The 16,723-nt window shown below is 34.7% G+C and overlaps 2 protein-coding genes across 4 annotated transcripts in view; one reads left to right on the top strand and one right to left on the bottom strand.

Annotated features, from left to right (window-relative positions):
• Positions 1-16,723, top strand: part of CTNNAL1 (catenin alpha like 1) — a 596,511-nt gene that overhangs the window by 374,483 nt on the left and 205,305 nt on the right. The gene's annotated exons all lie outside the window — the stretch shown is intronic.
• The window catches only part of LOC125690635 (dynein axonemal heavy chain 5-like), a 145,193-nt gene that overhangs the window by 118,260 nt on the left and 10,210 nt on the right, over positions 1-16,723 (bottom strand). Inside the window, exons 9-25 of one of the 3 annotated variants that reach the window (XM_048939240.1) lie at positions 16,457-16,643; positions 15,584-15,749; positions 15,395-15,488; positions 14,457-14,555; positions 13,367-13,548; positions 12,101-12,220; positions 11,217-11,418; positions 10,101-10,196; positions 8,147-8,320; positions 7,972-8,061; positions 6,649-6,804; positions 5,513-5,652; positions 3,752-3,903; positions 1,723-1,927; positions 790-877; positions 550-673; positions 277-440 (exon numbers count right to left, since the gene is read on the bottom strand). In XM_048939240.1, the coding sequence (XP_048795197.1) occupies positions 277-440; positions 550-673; positions 790-877; positions 1,723-1,927; positions 3,752-3,903; positions 5,513-5,652; positions 6,649-6,804; positions 7,972-8,061; positions 8,147-8,320; positions 10,101-10,196; positions 11,217-11,418; positions 12,101-12,220; positions 13,367-13,548; positions 14,457-14,555; positions 15,395-15,488; positions 15,584-15,749; positions 16,457-16,643 (2,439 nt within the window). Of the gene's footprint in view, positions 1-276; positions 441-549; positions 674-789; positions 878-1,722; positions 1,928-3,751; positions 3,904-5,512; positions 5,653-6,648; positions 6,805-7,971; positions 8,062-8,122; positions 8,321-9,554; positions 9,639-10,100; positions 10,197-11,216; positions 11,419-12,100; positions 12,221-13,366; positions 13,549-14,456; positions 14,556-15,394; positions 15,489-15,583; positions 15,750-16,456; positions 16,644-16,723 lie in introns of those variants that run through there. The other 2 variants (XM_048939241.1, XM_048939242.1) reach the window with 2 other exon arrangements.

Raw genomic sequence — 16,723 nt, 5'->3', positions numbered from 1 at the left:
TTTTTCTTGCACTTGCTTTGAAAACGTTTGTAGTGGACTGTGAACAGGAGTTGATAAGCTTGTAGGAAAATAGTTGATTCTACTGCATAACAAACCTAATTCGGTTATTTTTTTTCTTAGCATCCACTGATGTCATGTGAAATCAAGTGACCTCTAATCTTTTCTTCCACTCCCTTTATTGCTAATACCAGATTAAACTCGCAAATCTGGTTTTAAAATAACACATTAATACACATTTTTAACAAAAATGGCTGAGATGTGCAGTTATTCAGTTACCTGAATATCTTCGAGACTTGGTCGCAAGACAACATTAGGAATAGCCAGCTGAAATTCAGTTTTGAACAAAGGAATTCTCTTTGTCTCTACAGACCTGATCATCTGATACCTAGAGCCAACAACACGCAACTGATGTCTCAAGGACTCCAAGGAAATCTTCGTGCCTAAATAAATGCAATATTTAAGTTATATTTTTTACCACAATAAAGCTGGCAAAAAAAAATTTTCAAGTGATATTAAAAAACTAAACAAATCTGAAAACAAAAGACTTACATCTGACTAAGGAATCAGTATTCCTCTGACAAAGCTGTCCCACGAGATAATAGCAACAACAAGACATGCATTCTTGGCAGCGTGTTTTCTGCTTTATGTCAAGATGCATACAGGAGTATGAATCCTGAAGAGTTAAAGGGAAACTCTTAGACAAGTAATGATATTATCCACTGTATAAGTGAAATATCAAATATCTGACTACGTTATAGCAGGTTACTTTTAATACTGTAGAGTCCTTACCTCCAGAGTTCTTCCAGTATCTGCTTTCAGCCTGTGCATAAGAGTGTCTACCAGTTCATACACAGAGCATTCCACTTGCTGACTCTGTCTGCAAAAACAACCTTAGAGTCATCCACATCAAGTCAAACATAAGGAATAATCTTTAACTTGTTTATAGATGCATCCTCAGATCCACTGCACTCTGAAGTGCCATATGTGCAGGGAGACACCCTTCTATTTTTCCCTTTGCTCCTACTGCTTAGACATGCACAGAATGTAAGGCATTAAGATATGCAGTCTGTCAGGAAACCCATTCATCAAACTCTGTTATATCTTGTTCAACTGGTCTTAATAATGATCAAAGAAAAATAAGTTTTTTTTTCTGGCTGTAGTTAAAGAAAAAGCAGGCTTATCAAGACAATTCAGTAAGAAAATGTTAGTTATCTTCTTGATGTATTTTCTAGCTCTGAAATCAAAAATAGTAAAGAAATAAGTACAAAGTGAGTATCATGTTTAGCAAAATGTACATAGACTTTTTTTGGTGAAGAACAGAACAATTACTCTTCTATATCATGGAAAATAAGCATAAACTGAAAGATTTTCAGCTCTGGGTAAATGAGAGGTCTTACATGACTGAGCTAGCATTAAGAATCAAGCAGTTAGCACTGAGATGACTTTTCAAGTTTTACCCAGTTCCATTTTCCTCGCTCTTCAATCGAATGCCATAAGTAGAAAAACACAAAATGCTAAATGCTATAAATGCAATTTTAATATGCTATATTGAAGTTACTTGGGAGTTCCTGCTCCGTAATCTGAGTATCATTTTGCTTTACACTAGTGGTCAGTAATAGTAAGAATGATTTTTTTAGTAGTACATTCTCTGTGCATAAAAAGTAATACATAAATATTTGCTCCCAAACCGAGCCTTCAAATCCATGCAGTAAATACACCTACTGAGAAAGTTTGCGAGCAGTAGAGACAGCAAGATTTTCTGTCTGTTCCAAGAATGTAGATACATCTATAGGTTCTTCTGGTAAAATTATCAGAGCAGTGTTTGACATATCCTCCAGAACTCTTTCAATTCTGCACTCCAGGGTATCAGCAGCTTCTTTGACTATAAAGTCCAATTCCCTCATGGTACTATAAGTATTCTCAATAACTAAGCAAAGAAAACAAAATGAAAACAAATCAAGTGAAATATGAACCTCCTAAATTTCCCCAACCTGCCCCAAATTATTACAATTAAATGATGGTTTAACAACAATGGAATCCGGAATTAAGGTGTGAAACCAAAACATAATGGACTTCCTGTACTTTGGAGTCTTTAAATGAAACCATTTTACAATAAGTAACAGAAGAACCTTCAAAATATTTCTTCTCTATTAATACTGGAATGAAGGATTAACAAAAATCATTGGAAAATAAAAGAGGAACAAACGTACAAAAAATATTCTGGTCCTCCCAAGGACCTACAGTGTGAAAGTCAGCATTGTATATTGAGCAGCTAAAATTCCTCAAGACTGCACATAGGTTAAACCACTAGATTTTTTCTTTCCTGTATACGACCTAATTTAATTTGGAGAGAGACAAAGCAAGTCCCTTAGCAAATGTGTTTACTAAGCTGAGTAAAAATGATTGTTTCTGAATAGAGTGGATAAATTCTTTTGCTGTCTTTTATACTTCATGTAAAAATAAAGAAATAACTCATCTGGCATTTTGGTCATTAATCATAACATTTTGGTTATTAGCAGACAGTATAATTTGAATTATCAGTACTTTGTCTTACTGTATGTAAAATTAAATCATTACAATACTAAAATGCTGCAGTGTGACAGTAGTGTCTTACTGTTGAATGTTTAAAATAGAAGATACCATTTATTGCTATTAGGAAGTTAATGATTGAATCTTGTCTTTTTTATTGACTAGAATGAACAAATAATCCAACCAATTCCCTAGACGCTTTTCCTTTTTTAATACATAAAACTTAGGTATTTCTAAATCCATTTATTTCTCATTTTCCAAGTTTTAGTATAGAAGGCTGCCACAAGCCCCCGTGCTTTCAAACAGAGGGAAACCTTGTCATCTTTTTTTGTTTTCCAGTCAGGTAAAGATCAAGTAAAAGGCTAAAAGGTGGCCGGCTCTGCCTTAAGAAATGGCCAGAGCCCTTTGCAGTAGTATCACATGGCACAGTCACAAATGTTGCAAAACCCATGCCTGCATCTGTTCCTGTTTATCTTGCTGCTTTTCATTTTGAAGAAAAAGGTGGAAGCCAAACATCAGTTTGCCTCAGGTGAGAACAGATTTAGAAGCATAAGCTACTGACACTATTATAGAGTTAAGTTTATGCTGTACTTGATGAGGATAACATTGTCTTAATGGCTGTGTTGGAAAATCTCCATGCACAGTTCAGAATTTTTAAAGCTTTCTTAGAAAAAATACAACTTGGACAGAAATCTGTCCCTTACTATTTTCAACTGTGAATTTAGTCATGTCTATTTCAGGATGTTTCTATAGAAAGACCTTTCTATAGAAAAGAGACATTATCACAGTACCAAGTGTTTGTTCCCTTACCTCTCACTCTTGTATCAGTCAGGCTACAGTTACCTACCTAAAGCAAGGAGGTCAGTTCACAAACCATTTTTTTTCCACAGAGAAATAAAAACAGAATGTAGGCGTAAGAAGAGCTCTACATTTTTTCCTTACGTGGACACTTACTTGGAAACAGATCAGAGAGACACTGATAGGGGAAAATATAACAATGTACAATAATTTAAGAAGCGTGATGTGACAATTTAAATTCAGTAAATGAAAAGGTATGGAATTCAGAAACACAATGCAACACAAGCCCTAATAATATGATGTAATGTTATTCACTCAAGTTTGCAAGACAGCTAGAGAGTCGAGGCTTTACAGACCCTCCCACCAAAACATTACCACCAAACAACATTATCAACAGCTTATCACTACTTCTCTTCCTACATACATTTATTGATGTTTGAAGAAGTCCAGGACAGCTGTGTCATGCCTGGAGCAAGGGCATCCTCAACTTGTTCTATGAATGGCTTCATTAGTGGTTTCAGCACAACAGGAATTCTATTCAGATGCTCTTTGTAATTGATCAATAGATTCTCAAGACTGTAAGACATGGCCATGTTTAGAATGTATTTATTTCAGATATAAGAAAAACACGGAAATTTGGTCACGTTTTCTGTTAATAAGACTTGCAAGTCCTGATCCCAGGTTAAAAATTAAAGTCTCTCCCAGTTCTAACTAGGTCTCTTTCTCCTCTCAAACACTGGAACCAGACTGGAGAAATAATTATTTACAGGAAGATATTTATTTAGGGCTACTTTCTTCCAAAGAAAATGCATGACAGTCAAAAATAAGGAAATGGAAAACACTGTTTTTCTTCCCTTCTTCCTATTTCACAGAACAAAAAAAAAAAAAAAAGAAAAAAAAAACAAAGCCTGTATGAGAAGACACTACTTATAAGAAAATCTAGATTCATAGTACTCAGGGCATAAAATGCCAAAGGAGCCAAATTCTGAATCAGTATTTTTATGAAAATGGAGTTTTACAACAGATCTCCATAAAAAAGAACTGGAAGTCAATGCAGCTCAGAAGTTAAAGATACAAAACAGGTTATTTACAAGAGCTGCTGCAGAAAAATGATAACTGTGCTCTATGCCAGATTAAAACCATAGCACTAAATATTGTTACAAACAGTATACTGAGAGAGTCTATCCACAGAATGCAGAGTATTTTTCCAATGTTACTTACGCCATAATTAGTGTCTGAATATTCCTTCTTTGCTTAGGGAGTTGGTCTGAAATCTCTTTTACAACAGAAAATTAATTTGGATTTTCTTTTATTGCAAACACTTTCTGCATATTTGTTTCCCTTTGATGGCAAATATTAGAAATGTTGCTTTTCAGAAGACTGAAGCACACAGAGTTTGATTTGTATGTTAGAAATTTTAGGTTTGTTCTGAAACACTCCATGGATAATTCGTGAAAAATGCGTCATTTCAAGAATGAAAGACTGAAAATTTTAACAGAAAGGAGAGCTGAGAGGATTTCAATTCAGTTATGAAACTCTTTGAACTCTGTCCTTTTTTGACCACTTCTATATAAAAACTACTTTAAGTACACTCCTTACAAAAAAGGACTCTTTTTAGACCTACCATCCTTACTTGAAGAACTAATAATCAGATCCCAAAGCACAGAATTTAGCTGTTACAATGACAGAAAGAAACTATTTAATAAATCAACATAGGTTATTTCAGATATTTAGCATGAGAGAAAAAAAACTTGAATATTTGCATATAATAACTTAGTTGATGTATTACCTATACCAACACCTGGGTTGTATCTCAATGAAGTGGTAAGTTCTAACTTAACACAAGAATGCTTTTGATGTTACAAAAGTAAGTGTGATACTTTGGAATGCAATCCGTATGTTATAGAGTGGAGATGCCTTAGCAGTACCTAGAAATTCCATTTACAGATTAGCTGTTGTAACAAAATAAAAGCATGTAGACATTATCTAGTTACAAGAATTTTGTGGAGAGAGTAATAATTGCATATTAACAGAACTATTATGGAATTGCAGGGGAAAAGAATAAAATTTCAGTTAAAATCCACCACAGTGAAAAGTTACAACAAATCAGAAGTACACACAACAGACTCAAAGCTAAAGATTCCTATCTGCAGATGAGAATCACATCCAGAAAGTGTTCACTCACTCCATTTGATGTTTTTTAATCTGTTCTTCATTTGCACACAAGCTGAGGACAACATCTGGAACGTTAAAATGCATTTTTTTCAGGTACTTTGTTTCATAAAGTACTTCCAGGACCACTGGATCCAAGTTTACAACCAATTCCTTCATATTGTGGTAGCGGGGAGGAAAGGGGCAAGGAGAGAAAATAATAAAGCAGTATTTTAGTAGTTTAGTGATCACATGCAGTTCGTTACATCTGGAAGATATGACAAGATATAGAGGACTAGCCAAAATTTTTTAAATTGATCCGCATGTCGCAATTTCTACAAAGATCTCCAGGCTCCTGCACAAGTATTTTTCCAGATTTTCCAGAATATTAATCATGCAATAGCTTCCACTGATTTCATTTTCCCATGATTTCCTCACTGGGCCCTAAACACTTGGCTGCTGTGACTTCCCAAGTCTGATTGTAGTTCTGCACCTGTCTCTGTGAAAGCTGATTTGCCTTCTCATCTCAGTTTCTCCATCTGTAGACTGCAGAGAAATACTGTATTGCTCTGTTTAGCCTCCGTACGTTTCTTAGGGCATAAAATGCTAATAAGGTGATGAGTTAAGCTGAAAATCAGGTTCTAGCTTTCCATTATGGAGTCCGTAATTCAAAAAATGTCCATTTTAACTCTGATTTCTCTGCAGCACAGCAGAGTAAGTCAACTTTAAAGAATGGTAGGATTTTCCATCTCAGTTAGCTATATTGAAAGCAAATTAGTGACTCCAATATAGGCAACACAATGATGTTGAACACTATAGAGAAGCCTACAATCTAATTGAAAACTCTTTGTTTGACTAATATTTTGGTTAACAAAGAAAAAAATATATGAAACCATACATTAAAAGATGTAGACAAATCTATATCGAACATGCATTTGCTGGGCACTGCCTCTTACATGTCCTGAATGAGGCAAGGGGCTTATGAAGAAGATGATTATGTCTGTATCGTAGCATAAAAAGGAAAAAAAAAAAAATTCGTCAATTAAAGTAGTTTATTTTCTATCCTTATTAAGATTACTTTAATGCTGTGCTTGTCTTTGCATGACGTGAGTGAAGTATCATAGGTAATACTAAACAGAGCAGCAGTAATACAAAATAAATCCTACTTACCTTGGTTTCTGCATGCCTGACAAGTAAGAAAGCATGTAGAGCATTTCTAGCCTGCTCAGCAAACCTGCACCATGCTCTATAATAAATAAGTTCAAATTCCAAAAGAACCGCAGCCATTTTATTGTAGCTCTTAGCAACCTTTTTCATTTCCAATGTCTGCAAATAAAATAAATAAAAAATAAAGAAATTAGAAAAGCCAGCACCACTTAATCGATTTGATGAGCCTAATGTAATAGAAACGTCCTCCAGTAAGGTCTTCCTCACTACTGTTAGGAAAACAAAACATAGTTTCATGTTACACAGTTTAAAAGAGGGTAAAACAAAGAACAAAAGAACAACCTCATTGAGAGTGCTGCATCTGATGTGGAGGCCTCAGCACAGGCGAAACATAGACCTGTTGTAGCACAAACAGAGGAGGGCCACAGAAATGATCCAAGGGATAGAATACCTTCCTAGTAGGAAGGGCTGAGAGAGCTGGGGCTGTTTAGCCTAAAGAAGAGAAGGCTGCCGGGAGACCTGAGAGCAGCCTTTCAGTATCTAAAGGGGGCTGTAAGAAAGAAGGGGACAGACTCTTTAGCAGAGTCTGTTGTGACAGGACAAAGGAAAAGGTTTCAAATTAAATGAGGGGAGATTTAGACTGGGTACAAGGAAAATGTTTTTTACAGTAAGGATGATAAGGTACTGGAACAGATTGACCAGTGAGGTGGTGCAAGTCACATCCCTGCAGAAACTCAAGGTCAGGCTGGACCAGTCTCTAAGCAGTCTGATTGAGCTGTAGGTGCCCCTGCATCTACAGCAGGACTAGATGACTTTTAAAGGTCTCAGAGTTCAAGCAGCATTTAGACAGTGCTCTCAGACATAGGATTTGAATTTGAGGTGGTACTGTGGGGAGAAAGGAGTTGGGCTTAATAATCCTTGTGGGTCTCATTCAACTTTGTACAGAAATTGTACGGTTATGTGAAGCATTTGAAGTTTAATATCTCAGTCCTCTACATTATAAAGCATTGTAGTGAGAAGGCTCTAAGCATAGGTCCACGGTGAACAATGCTGCGATTAGGAATAACACAAGACCCAGAAGGGACAAAAGAACTTGATGAAGTCATCAGCTTAACATCTCAAGGGAAGTAATTGTCCTGAACCACAGAATAACAATAACAATATTGCAAAAAGAAATTGAGATCCTGGAGCAAATAAAAATACTATCTTGTTAGGTGAGTTTCAATAGAATTGTTAGAAAAGTGAATTTAGGAAAAAAAATAATTTATGTCTGTTAATAATTTGGATTAGAATTTAGCCATAAACCATCCTTTGCTCACTTCTAACCTTCAGAAGCATAGTTTTCTTTTTAAAGAATCTCATTGGATGGTCAATTTTTCTGTACAACTGCTGGGCCCACATAATCTTCCCTGTTACCTAAAATACAAAAGATATGAAGTTATATTTCCATTAACTTAAAAATCCAAGACAAAAAGACCTTTCTCATTTATTTCATTCTTACTGGTGGTATATTATGTGGTATAGGTGGATTTTCTTTTTGCTCCTGGTAGAGCTTTTGCACAAAGTCTAAGTCTTGACTATATTGCTGAAGGACAATGGTATACTTCTCATTAAGATCAATTTGATTTTCTCCTATTTGTTCAAGCTTCATCAGAAGTCTCAGCATCTGTTCAGTCTAAAAAGGAAGAGGAAACATGTATTGCAAAAAATGTTCATAGTTTAGATAGTCATTGTTCAAAAAGCCTGGTTATTTCTATTTATAACATAAGTTATATAAATTTGTAAGTAATTTTCTAAGAATAGAAAATGCTTCCAGACAAATTAATGAACTTCAGTATTTCATGCTGTCTAAAATATATTTACCATAGCCTTAACAAAGAAACTTCCACCACCATAGAATGTTGGAACACTCATTTTGTTCTGACCCTCCAAACCTTACTCTTTTTTTTTTTTTTTTTTTTTCTGTAAATAGTTGTAGTGAAACACCCATAATTTTCCTTCTGCTTCATTTACATTTCATTCCATTGTCAGGGCCTAAAGCGATGAACAGTACTGACATTAAGGTAACAGATGGCAGAAACTAATTCATTACTCCTGCCAGTCTAACAGGAATAACTTTGAAGTGCAACAGGAAGCATCTCAAATATGCTCTTGTACAATAGAGTTTAACATCTGAGTATAGCATCTTTTACTTTCACAATAATTAAATTTAATTGCATTTGTTTAAAATTAACATTTTCCATTTTCCCTTTAGATCACCCTTTAATTTGAATAACCAAATTTGAATTCAGTTTTTGTGATAATTACAGATATCTTCCCATTATTTTTCTTCTGTGCTTTTTTTTTTTTTTTTTTTTGTTTGGTTGATTGGGTGGATAGTTTTTTTGTGTCGTTTCTATCAGGAATCACATAATTGCTTTTCTTTTCCACGTAAAAGAAAAAAGCTAACCAGCCTACATTATTCTCCAGTAAGTGAATACCTAAGAGTTTAAGAAATCGAATTTTGCATCAAACTCGCCTGTTCTGACAAGTGTTATATATTTACATATATAAATATGGGCAACCTATGAAAGACCTTCCAGCCTGAAGTCTTACATCTGATGAGGCAATGAACTGAGGTCTTCCCTCTGCACTTTCAACCTCTCTTTCATTTCTATATTGACATACAACAAATGGGGATCAGTAGCTTGGCTTTACCTCTGATTTTTCCAGCAGTAGGAGAACGGGCGGCAGAAGAGTTGCTGAACTCTACTATCAGACTGCATGCACTGTTTAATTATCTGCAACTATTCTTCCACAGAGCTTAGAAATTCTGACAAACATGAGTTGTTTCCTTTCAGTGGGCTCAAGAAAATTATGTTGTATGCCCCTACGACAGCCTTAATTAAGAAAAGGAGGAAAGCAGATACCTATTCATTAGGAGGAGAGAGGAAAATCACCACAGAAGTGAACATTACTTATGGACTTCTGCAAGTAAGTATACAGAACACAGGACAGGGAACACTGAAAGAGAGCAGAGTAAGAAAGAAAGTCAGTCCAAAGATAATGGAAGAAGATAGAGCCACATAAATATGACAGTCCAAAACACAGTAAGAGAAAGAAGGACCTACCCTAGTGTGTCAATATCAATAGCAGGGTGGAAGAGGGATGGAGAATACTAGGCTGAGGAAAGAAAATAAAGAAAATAAACCAGAAAGAAAAAATAGGGCTATACAGAGTTAGTAGGGAAAGATGGTACATACAACTAGCAGTAACTATTAACAAATGTTAACTTTCAGCACTTTTACACATATTCTGACAGTAGCTTGTAGTAGGCTTGATGTCCCCCTACCTTATCTCAGGCAGCCCCAGTATAGCACAAAACAATACCAGTAACAATGGAATACAACAGGAATTGTGGATACTCTGCCTTTCTGAACACCAAAACAGGAGCTTGCATTTGTACAATTACTTACAGTTACAGTCTTCTCAAAACAGGAATCCACAAATTCTTGTATGGACTCATACAGTGTTGCAATTTGGTTCTTAAAATCAAGGTAATCTTTATCAAACTAGAAAATTGTAAAAGGAAAAAAATATTAATCTATACTGTTGCTTTCACTTTATGCTTTTTTTTTTTTTTTTTTTTACAATAAGTTTCTGGGAAATTTGCGTTATCTGCCTAGCATGTAAGTTAAAGAGAACAGAGACGAGACCAATAATGAAGGCATAAAAAGTCTAAGCAAAACAAACAAAAAAGTAAGAATTATTAGGCTATATGATTACAGACCCATATTTACAAACACAGTGGACTGCAGAGGAAAAAGGACAGGCAGAGGAAAGCTAATAACCTCATCAGAGAGAACATGGTACACTTAATCAGCTCACGTACGTGTATGAAACTCATCAAGATTAGCAAACTGAGTGGCCTCTCTAGAGCACTTTACAGACTACGGTGGGTTATTATTATAAGAAAGCCAATCCAACATTTCTATCACTTCCATTGAGAGGCTGTCAATCCACTAAAGCGAGTGAGCTACACTTCCAAAAAAGTAGCTCAATTCTAGGATATGTAGCATGTATTTAAATCTGAATTTGAGTCTGAAGCTCTTCAAAAATCACTTTAGTTTTCATCCACGTGATTCAGTACTGGAGGTGATGTCATACATTTCTCCTTTCTGAAATAGTCATTATATAGTATGATAGTATTGATACTGCCTTTATTATTCCATTAAGTAACAATGAGTAACTCTTGCACTTGCTAAACTGAATTTAATGCACCGACTTGTCTAAATTAATTTTCCGTCTGCAGTTCAAAATATATTTATCTTAAAAACAAACAAGTTTAGGAAATGTAGTTTGCACCATTACTTATCACACAAAATCTAGTTTATCAAAAAATAACAAAAGTATATGAAATAAAAAGCAAAATACACCCAAATTATTTCAAACTGCATTAAACTGTGGAAAATTATTACCACTGCAACAAAATGCTATAATCGTAGTTATAAAATGTGATCTTCCTTGCATAACTTCAATGAATAGCACAGGATTAAGGGATTGATCATCAGACAAGCATTGAGTTCATGTACCTCTTTTTTTCTGTGATCCAGAACATCATACTCTTTTGATTTGGTATTTGTAGCAATGGTCTGAAAGCGAGCATTGATCTCTTCAATTCCTTCTATTTGTATGCACTGGAGCTCTAGTAGGCTTTCCATAATATTGCTCATATCTGAAATCTTCTCCAAACGTTTACAGAATGTGTCGAATTTTCCAAAAATATAGTTCTCACTGATGATAAGAAGCAACAGGATTATTATGTATATCTATTTGTATCACTTTTTCCTATTCCTATTTCCTATATTCTTCCAGAACTAATATCAAGTTCACCATTAAAGCACTGATGCTGCAATAATTGCAAATCAACTAAAAACAATTTTGAAATAATGGATACAACACAGAAAATGCTTAATTCTCGTATCTACCAATTAAAACCTTTTCCATATTTCACAGAAGTTATTCTTGAAACAAAAACATGCAAAAAAAAAAAAAGATAAGAACGTGAATGTACAATACACTAAGACACGCTCCATGGTTAAAGTACCAATACAGGTAGAACTCCCCCTTGGCATTGTGATTGACAACCCAGACCAGTGCTGACTAAATACAACTTTTTCTTTTCATTTGATTCATGGCCCAGTGCATTAATCCAGCACATGCATAAATTCCCTGAATTCCCTGAAACATCTGCTAAATCAACAAGCAACTGGCAAAAACTTGTCATTACTTATATCTCAGGATATCTCAGGGGGGGAAAAAAAAAAAAAAAAAAAAAAATTCTGCAAGTTTTGTTCTGAGTATAATAAATATTTTAATTGAGCATTCAACTTCTCAGGAAGCCAAGAGAGATTATGACACCTCATTTATAAATCTTATAAGTGCATGTCATTCAATATTAGAGTAAATTGCTTACCTGAAATCAAACTGCCTGTCACTTTGATTTTTCTTTAGCTTCTCCCTAATTCTCTGAAATGATGTTTGGTACTGTTCTTTCAGGAAAATGCATTGCTGAATCCTCTTCAGCAGTTCTTCCCTGGGGGGGAGAAAAAAAAAAAAAAAAAAAAAAAAAAAAAAAAGCACAAAAGGTAAAGTCATCATGAGGGAGCTGTACAGGAGCATAAATTAAAACAGAATATTTCAGTCAGGTGGCAAAATAAGAATACAAAATTTTAAGTACTTAATTGATTGTAGGCAATTTCTGAAAACTGCCCTTTCCCCGCAATAAAATACAGAAGGAATCCAAATGTTTTCTGTCAGATTTATTTTTTGTCTCCCAGCCTGCTGACTTAGTGTCTTCATTGAATTAACTATACAAGTACATACATCTTGACTACCTATGCATTGATGAAGTTTGTAACATCTTTTTCTTCTCAATTCAGTAACCATAATCTTGACTGAGTTCTCAGAGATAGTTTTAATCATTACTGTTCTAGCTGCTAACTTGAAATGTCATGTTCATTTTTACCCTTCTCTGTGGTTTAGTACATGCTTAATATTTGCTCTAATACAGGGGCTTTTGCTATACTAATAGTTCTACCAACCAAAACAGAAAGTAAGTACAAAATTAGACTGAGAACATATCTAAATAGCAAGCTTATTGTATATCTTTCCTTTTAAATTTAAGATGCCTCTTTGGCAACATCAGTACTCCTCATGTTCTTGCCCAGGTAGCACTATCCATAGATACATAGTAAATACAAGTCTGAATGACATTCTGTCACCCACATACCTCATTCCAGAGTACAGCTGAATTGTAATTATGATCCTGGTATGTACTGTCTCTTTTCTCAAACTGACTTTACTGTTCACTGAAGGCAAAACATAAATCTCAGATGCAACTTTGCCAGTCTGTCCTTGGAGTTTATTTCTGAAGAATCTCAACTCCAAGTTCTAACAGCTAAAGTATGTTTTGGTCCACAAAAGCCACTGGGACAATATATTGAATATTGTACACTGATATACATTACATGCATTTCAGCAACAAGTTTTTCACAACACATAGTAAGTATGATTTGGCAGAATACTTAATTCTGCATAAAATGAATAGTCACAACATGGGAATAAGGGCCTGGTAGGAGAACCAGTGGCTATTAAATTTACTTTTTAATAATTTTGATGTCTCATCTGTGATTTTTCTTCTAGTTTTAACACAAGAAGATGAAATTATTAAAATTGTCACCTGTCCAGATCCCAGATTTTAGAAACACCTTCACGTAGATACGTCTTGCACGTGTTAATCATTTGATTAGTGATTTTAAGAAGAAGAGATGTCATACACTCTGATGTGTTGTAGTGCGGTGATGTACAGTAGATCATACAGACTGCATTCATTAAACTGGGTATGTCTTCCACCACTGTAACCTGTACCAGGAAAAAACGAGAAAGTCAATAATTCACGTTTCCTAAAAACATAATCTATAATGTCACCACTCTGGGAATACTTTCATCAGTAATAAATGTCTCTTTGATTGTTTTTATAGACATCAGTATGAATTGAAACATCTAAGTCAAACATAGAAACCTAATGTATTCTGTCCAAGAGAAAAGAATGGGGAATTGGCTAAGCGTAAATGAACAGGCTTCCTTCCAGAGCTGAATTTTCCAGAGGAAAAACAGAGGATGTGCTCTTTTTGAACATGATCTCCAGTATGTGAAGGCATTGTAGTCTGATTTGCAAAAAGTAAGCTACCTGAGGAAAAAAGGTGTATGCTGGTACAAAAGAGTTAGCCTGCTGAAGTAAGTTCAAGAATAAAGCTGGTCTTTGCTCATTTTGCCTACGTTTGTACATAAAGAAATCTGGAAGGAGAAGGAAAGGCAATAGTAATCTGTATTTTACTGAGCATACTGGACCGTAGAGTTCTCTGTCCCACAGAAAGATTCCACAGAAAATCAGCAAGTCAAATATATTAAGAACCCATCACAAGAGACAATGACTGCCCTAAAACAGAATAAAAGATTACTGCATCTAAAAGTCAAACCCAGTATGGTGGAAGAGTGACTATCTGCAGAATAACAGCAGTAGAAAACATGAACTATTGGTTATTTTCTCACACCTTTCAGTTATCTTCTGAAATGACAACAACTTTCTGCACAAAAAAAAAAACCTAATATTATCTCTGGCTCATTCAAAATTTGTTAATTCACAAATGACATAGATCTGAAGTTCTCTACTACCCATTAAGCATAAGAGTTAAATGCTGAATGAAAAGATATCTGCCTTTTCTTGTCTAAATTTCATGTTAACTGTTTTTATTTAGAGTACTACTTACAGGAGAAGCTTTGGCCATTAGAGCAAAAAATTTATCCAGTGTATACAGATATCTCACATTGTCTTTAGCTTCATTGGCAGCAATCGTTATACTGCCGTCCTGAAGGGGAAAAAAAAAAAAAAAAAAAGAAAAGAATACTGTTAAAATTTAGAGAAGAGGTTCCTGTATTTTTACAGTTCATGCTGCAATTCCAAAACTTGATGGAGGCACAACAGCATAGCTTTGATAATCCAATTTAATTTTCAGAATTGTTTAGAATGATTTTAATGTGGTACTACTGTTTTTTAAATTACTGGTACTACAGAACTAAGAACTGACAAGTTCCCTAGAATATATCAGGGCGCTTCCATCTCAAGCATCTCTTTTTAATAAGCACTTGTTAGGGCAAATGAAATATGACTATTTTCCTAAACTATTTCCAAAACAGGAAAATTCCAAAATACCTTTGTAAGTGGTAGAAGATCCACATTCTGGCATTTTCAGGTGTCGAATTGCATGTACACTGCTTACAGTTTGTTTTCTGGCCTGTCTACAGTTTTGACTGCTAATTTTAGATAAAAGATATCCACTCTTCTAAAGCAGCAGCTATGCTACAAGAAGCAGCCTATTTTCAATAATTCTAGAAACAATATGATAAACTTTCAGGCATCACAACTGTTGAACTGTACAGCTGGAGAGACACATCATTGTTGTATTTCTGTGTTGCTTTACTTTTGCACCATTCCACTCAGTATCTTTAAGACTGACTTCCTTTCAAGTTATCTATTTAACTTCAGGATCACTGGTGTTAGGTATTTCAACCAAGGGAGAATAAATCACAGTGTAAAAAGAGCATAAACACCACAACTATTCTTAGCATTGTGTGCTCACTTCTGTGTGTGTAAGAAATGCAGTACTAAATTAATTTTAAAAAACTTTTATTAAAACATAGTAATTACCAACTCTTTCCACTGCTTTAATGTCTTCGATCTTGCAGCCTGAAGAATACTTATAGTTTTCTTTACTCTTGAACTCTTTATGTCATCTAAAAGGCTTTGAAGAAGGAAACACACTTAAATCTCTCTTGGAATCAGAGTTTACATTTATTTATAATAAAAAAAAATAAAAAAGAAAGCTTCTTTTTTAACCTATTAAATAATGACATTCTTGACTTCCAATGTTCCAGCTCTGCAGACGGACCAATGTCATCAGCTTCCCTTCTCATTTGTTCACTCTCCACTAACACTTGTCTGATCTGTTTCATCCAAATCATTAACACCTCTTCAAGTTTCTCAGTGATCTCTGCATTACTGCCTTCAAAATCAAAAAAGAGCACAGTCTCATGAGTACCAAAAAGTCTTAAACTATGTTTTTAACTACAGAGATGAAATGTTTTTGGCAAATTTATACTAAGATGCCATGTAAACTGAGTATATTCAAATCACTGCCAACAAAAGGAAAAGATTAAGATTATAACAAAATGCACATGTATGTGTCTTACCTCTTCTTAAGAGCCATCAGTGGAAATTGGTCTACCTAGGCTAATACAGGGCAGAAGTATTGAGTGCTTTGGTATGACTTCACTCTGAAATTCCTTGCAGTGATAAGAAATGGTGGAAGGTTCAAAGAGATATAACCACCCATTTTCTTACATATTTATATATGTGTGTGTGTGTGTTTTTTTTGACTCACAGTCTATAGATTTAATATTGGATAAGATTTCCCCAGTGTCAAAGAAAGCAAAGAATATACACAAGTCTTCACTTGGCAATTTCTTAGCCAGCAAACCAGGAAGAACGAAGGCCAGTGTCTACGTGATTAAGATAAATGAACTAAAGAACAGAATTGATGATTTTCTGATTAGACAGCTTTAAATCTGACAAGAGTCAACAGAAAAATGTATATAGATCAAGGAAGCTGAATTAATTCTTCAAAATAAATGTTTAATAATGACATAACATTTATTTTCTTAGGAATAGCATCACTATCCAAGTGTTCACTTTGCTGTAGGAATTACTTACCTGCAGTTATGTAGTCAGACGGGTTCTGTAAATTACTGACATAAGTATCAATATCCAGTTCTGCAAGCTGAATTCTATCTTCCAGATTCTGCCTTGATGATGACAAGGTATCCACAAATCTATCGACGGAATATAGAAAATCTTGTATCTGGCTGTTCTTCAGACCTTCTTTCACAGCTCCCCAGTGCTAGTTGTTTAACAATTAATGAAAGAAAAAGAAATAAAAAAAAGATAAAGTAAAATAAGGATCATGCATTCTTATGTTCC

Source organism: Lagopus muta, chromosome 3, assembly GCF_023343835.1.
Source record: "Lagopus muta isolate bLagMut1 chromosome 3, bLagMut1 primary, whole genome shotgun sequence".
Taxonomy (NCBI): domain Eukaryota; kingdom Metazoa; phylum Chordata; class Aves; order Galliformes; family Phasianidae; genus Lagopus; species Lagopus muta.
This window is presented reverse-complemented; position numbering and strand designations above follow the sequence as displayed.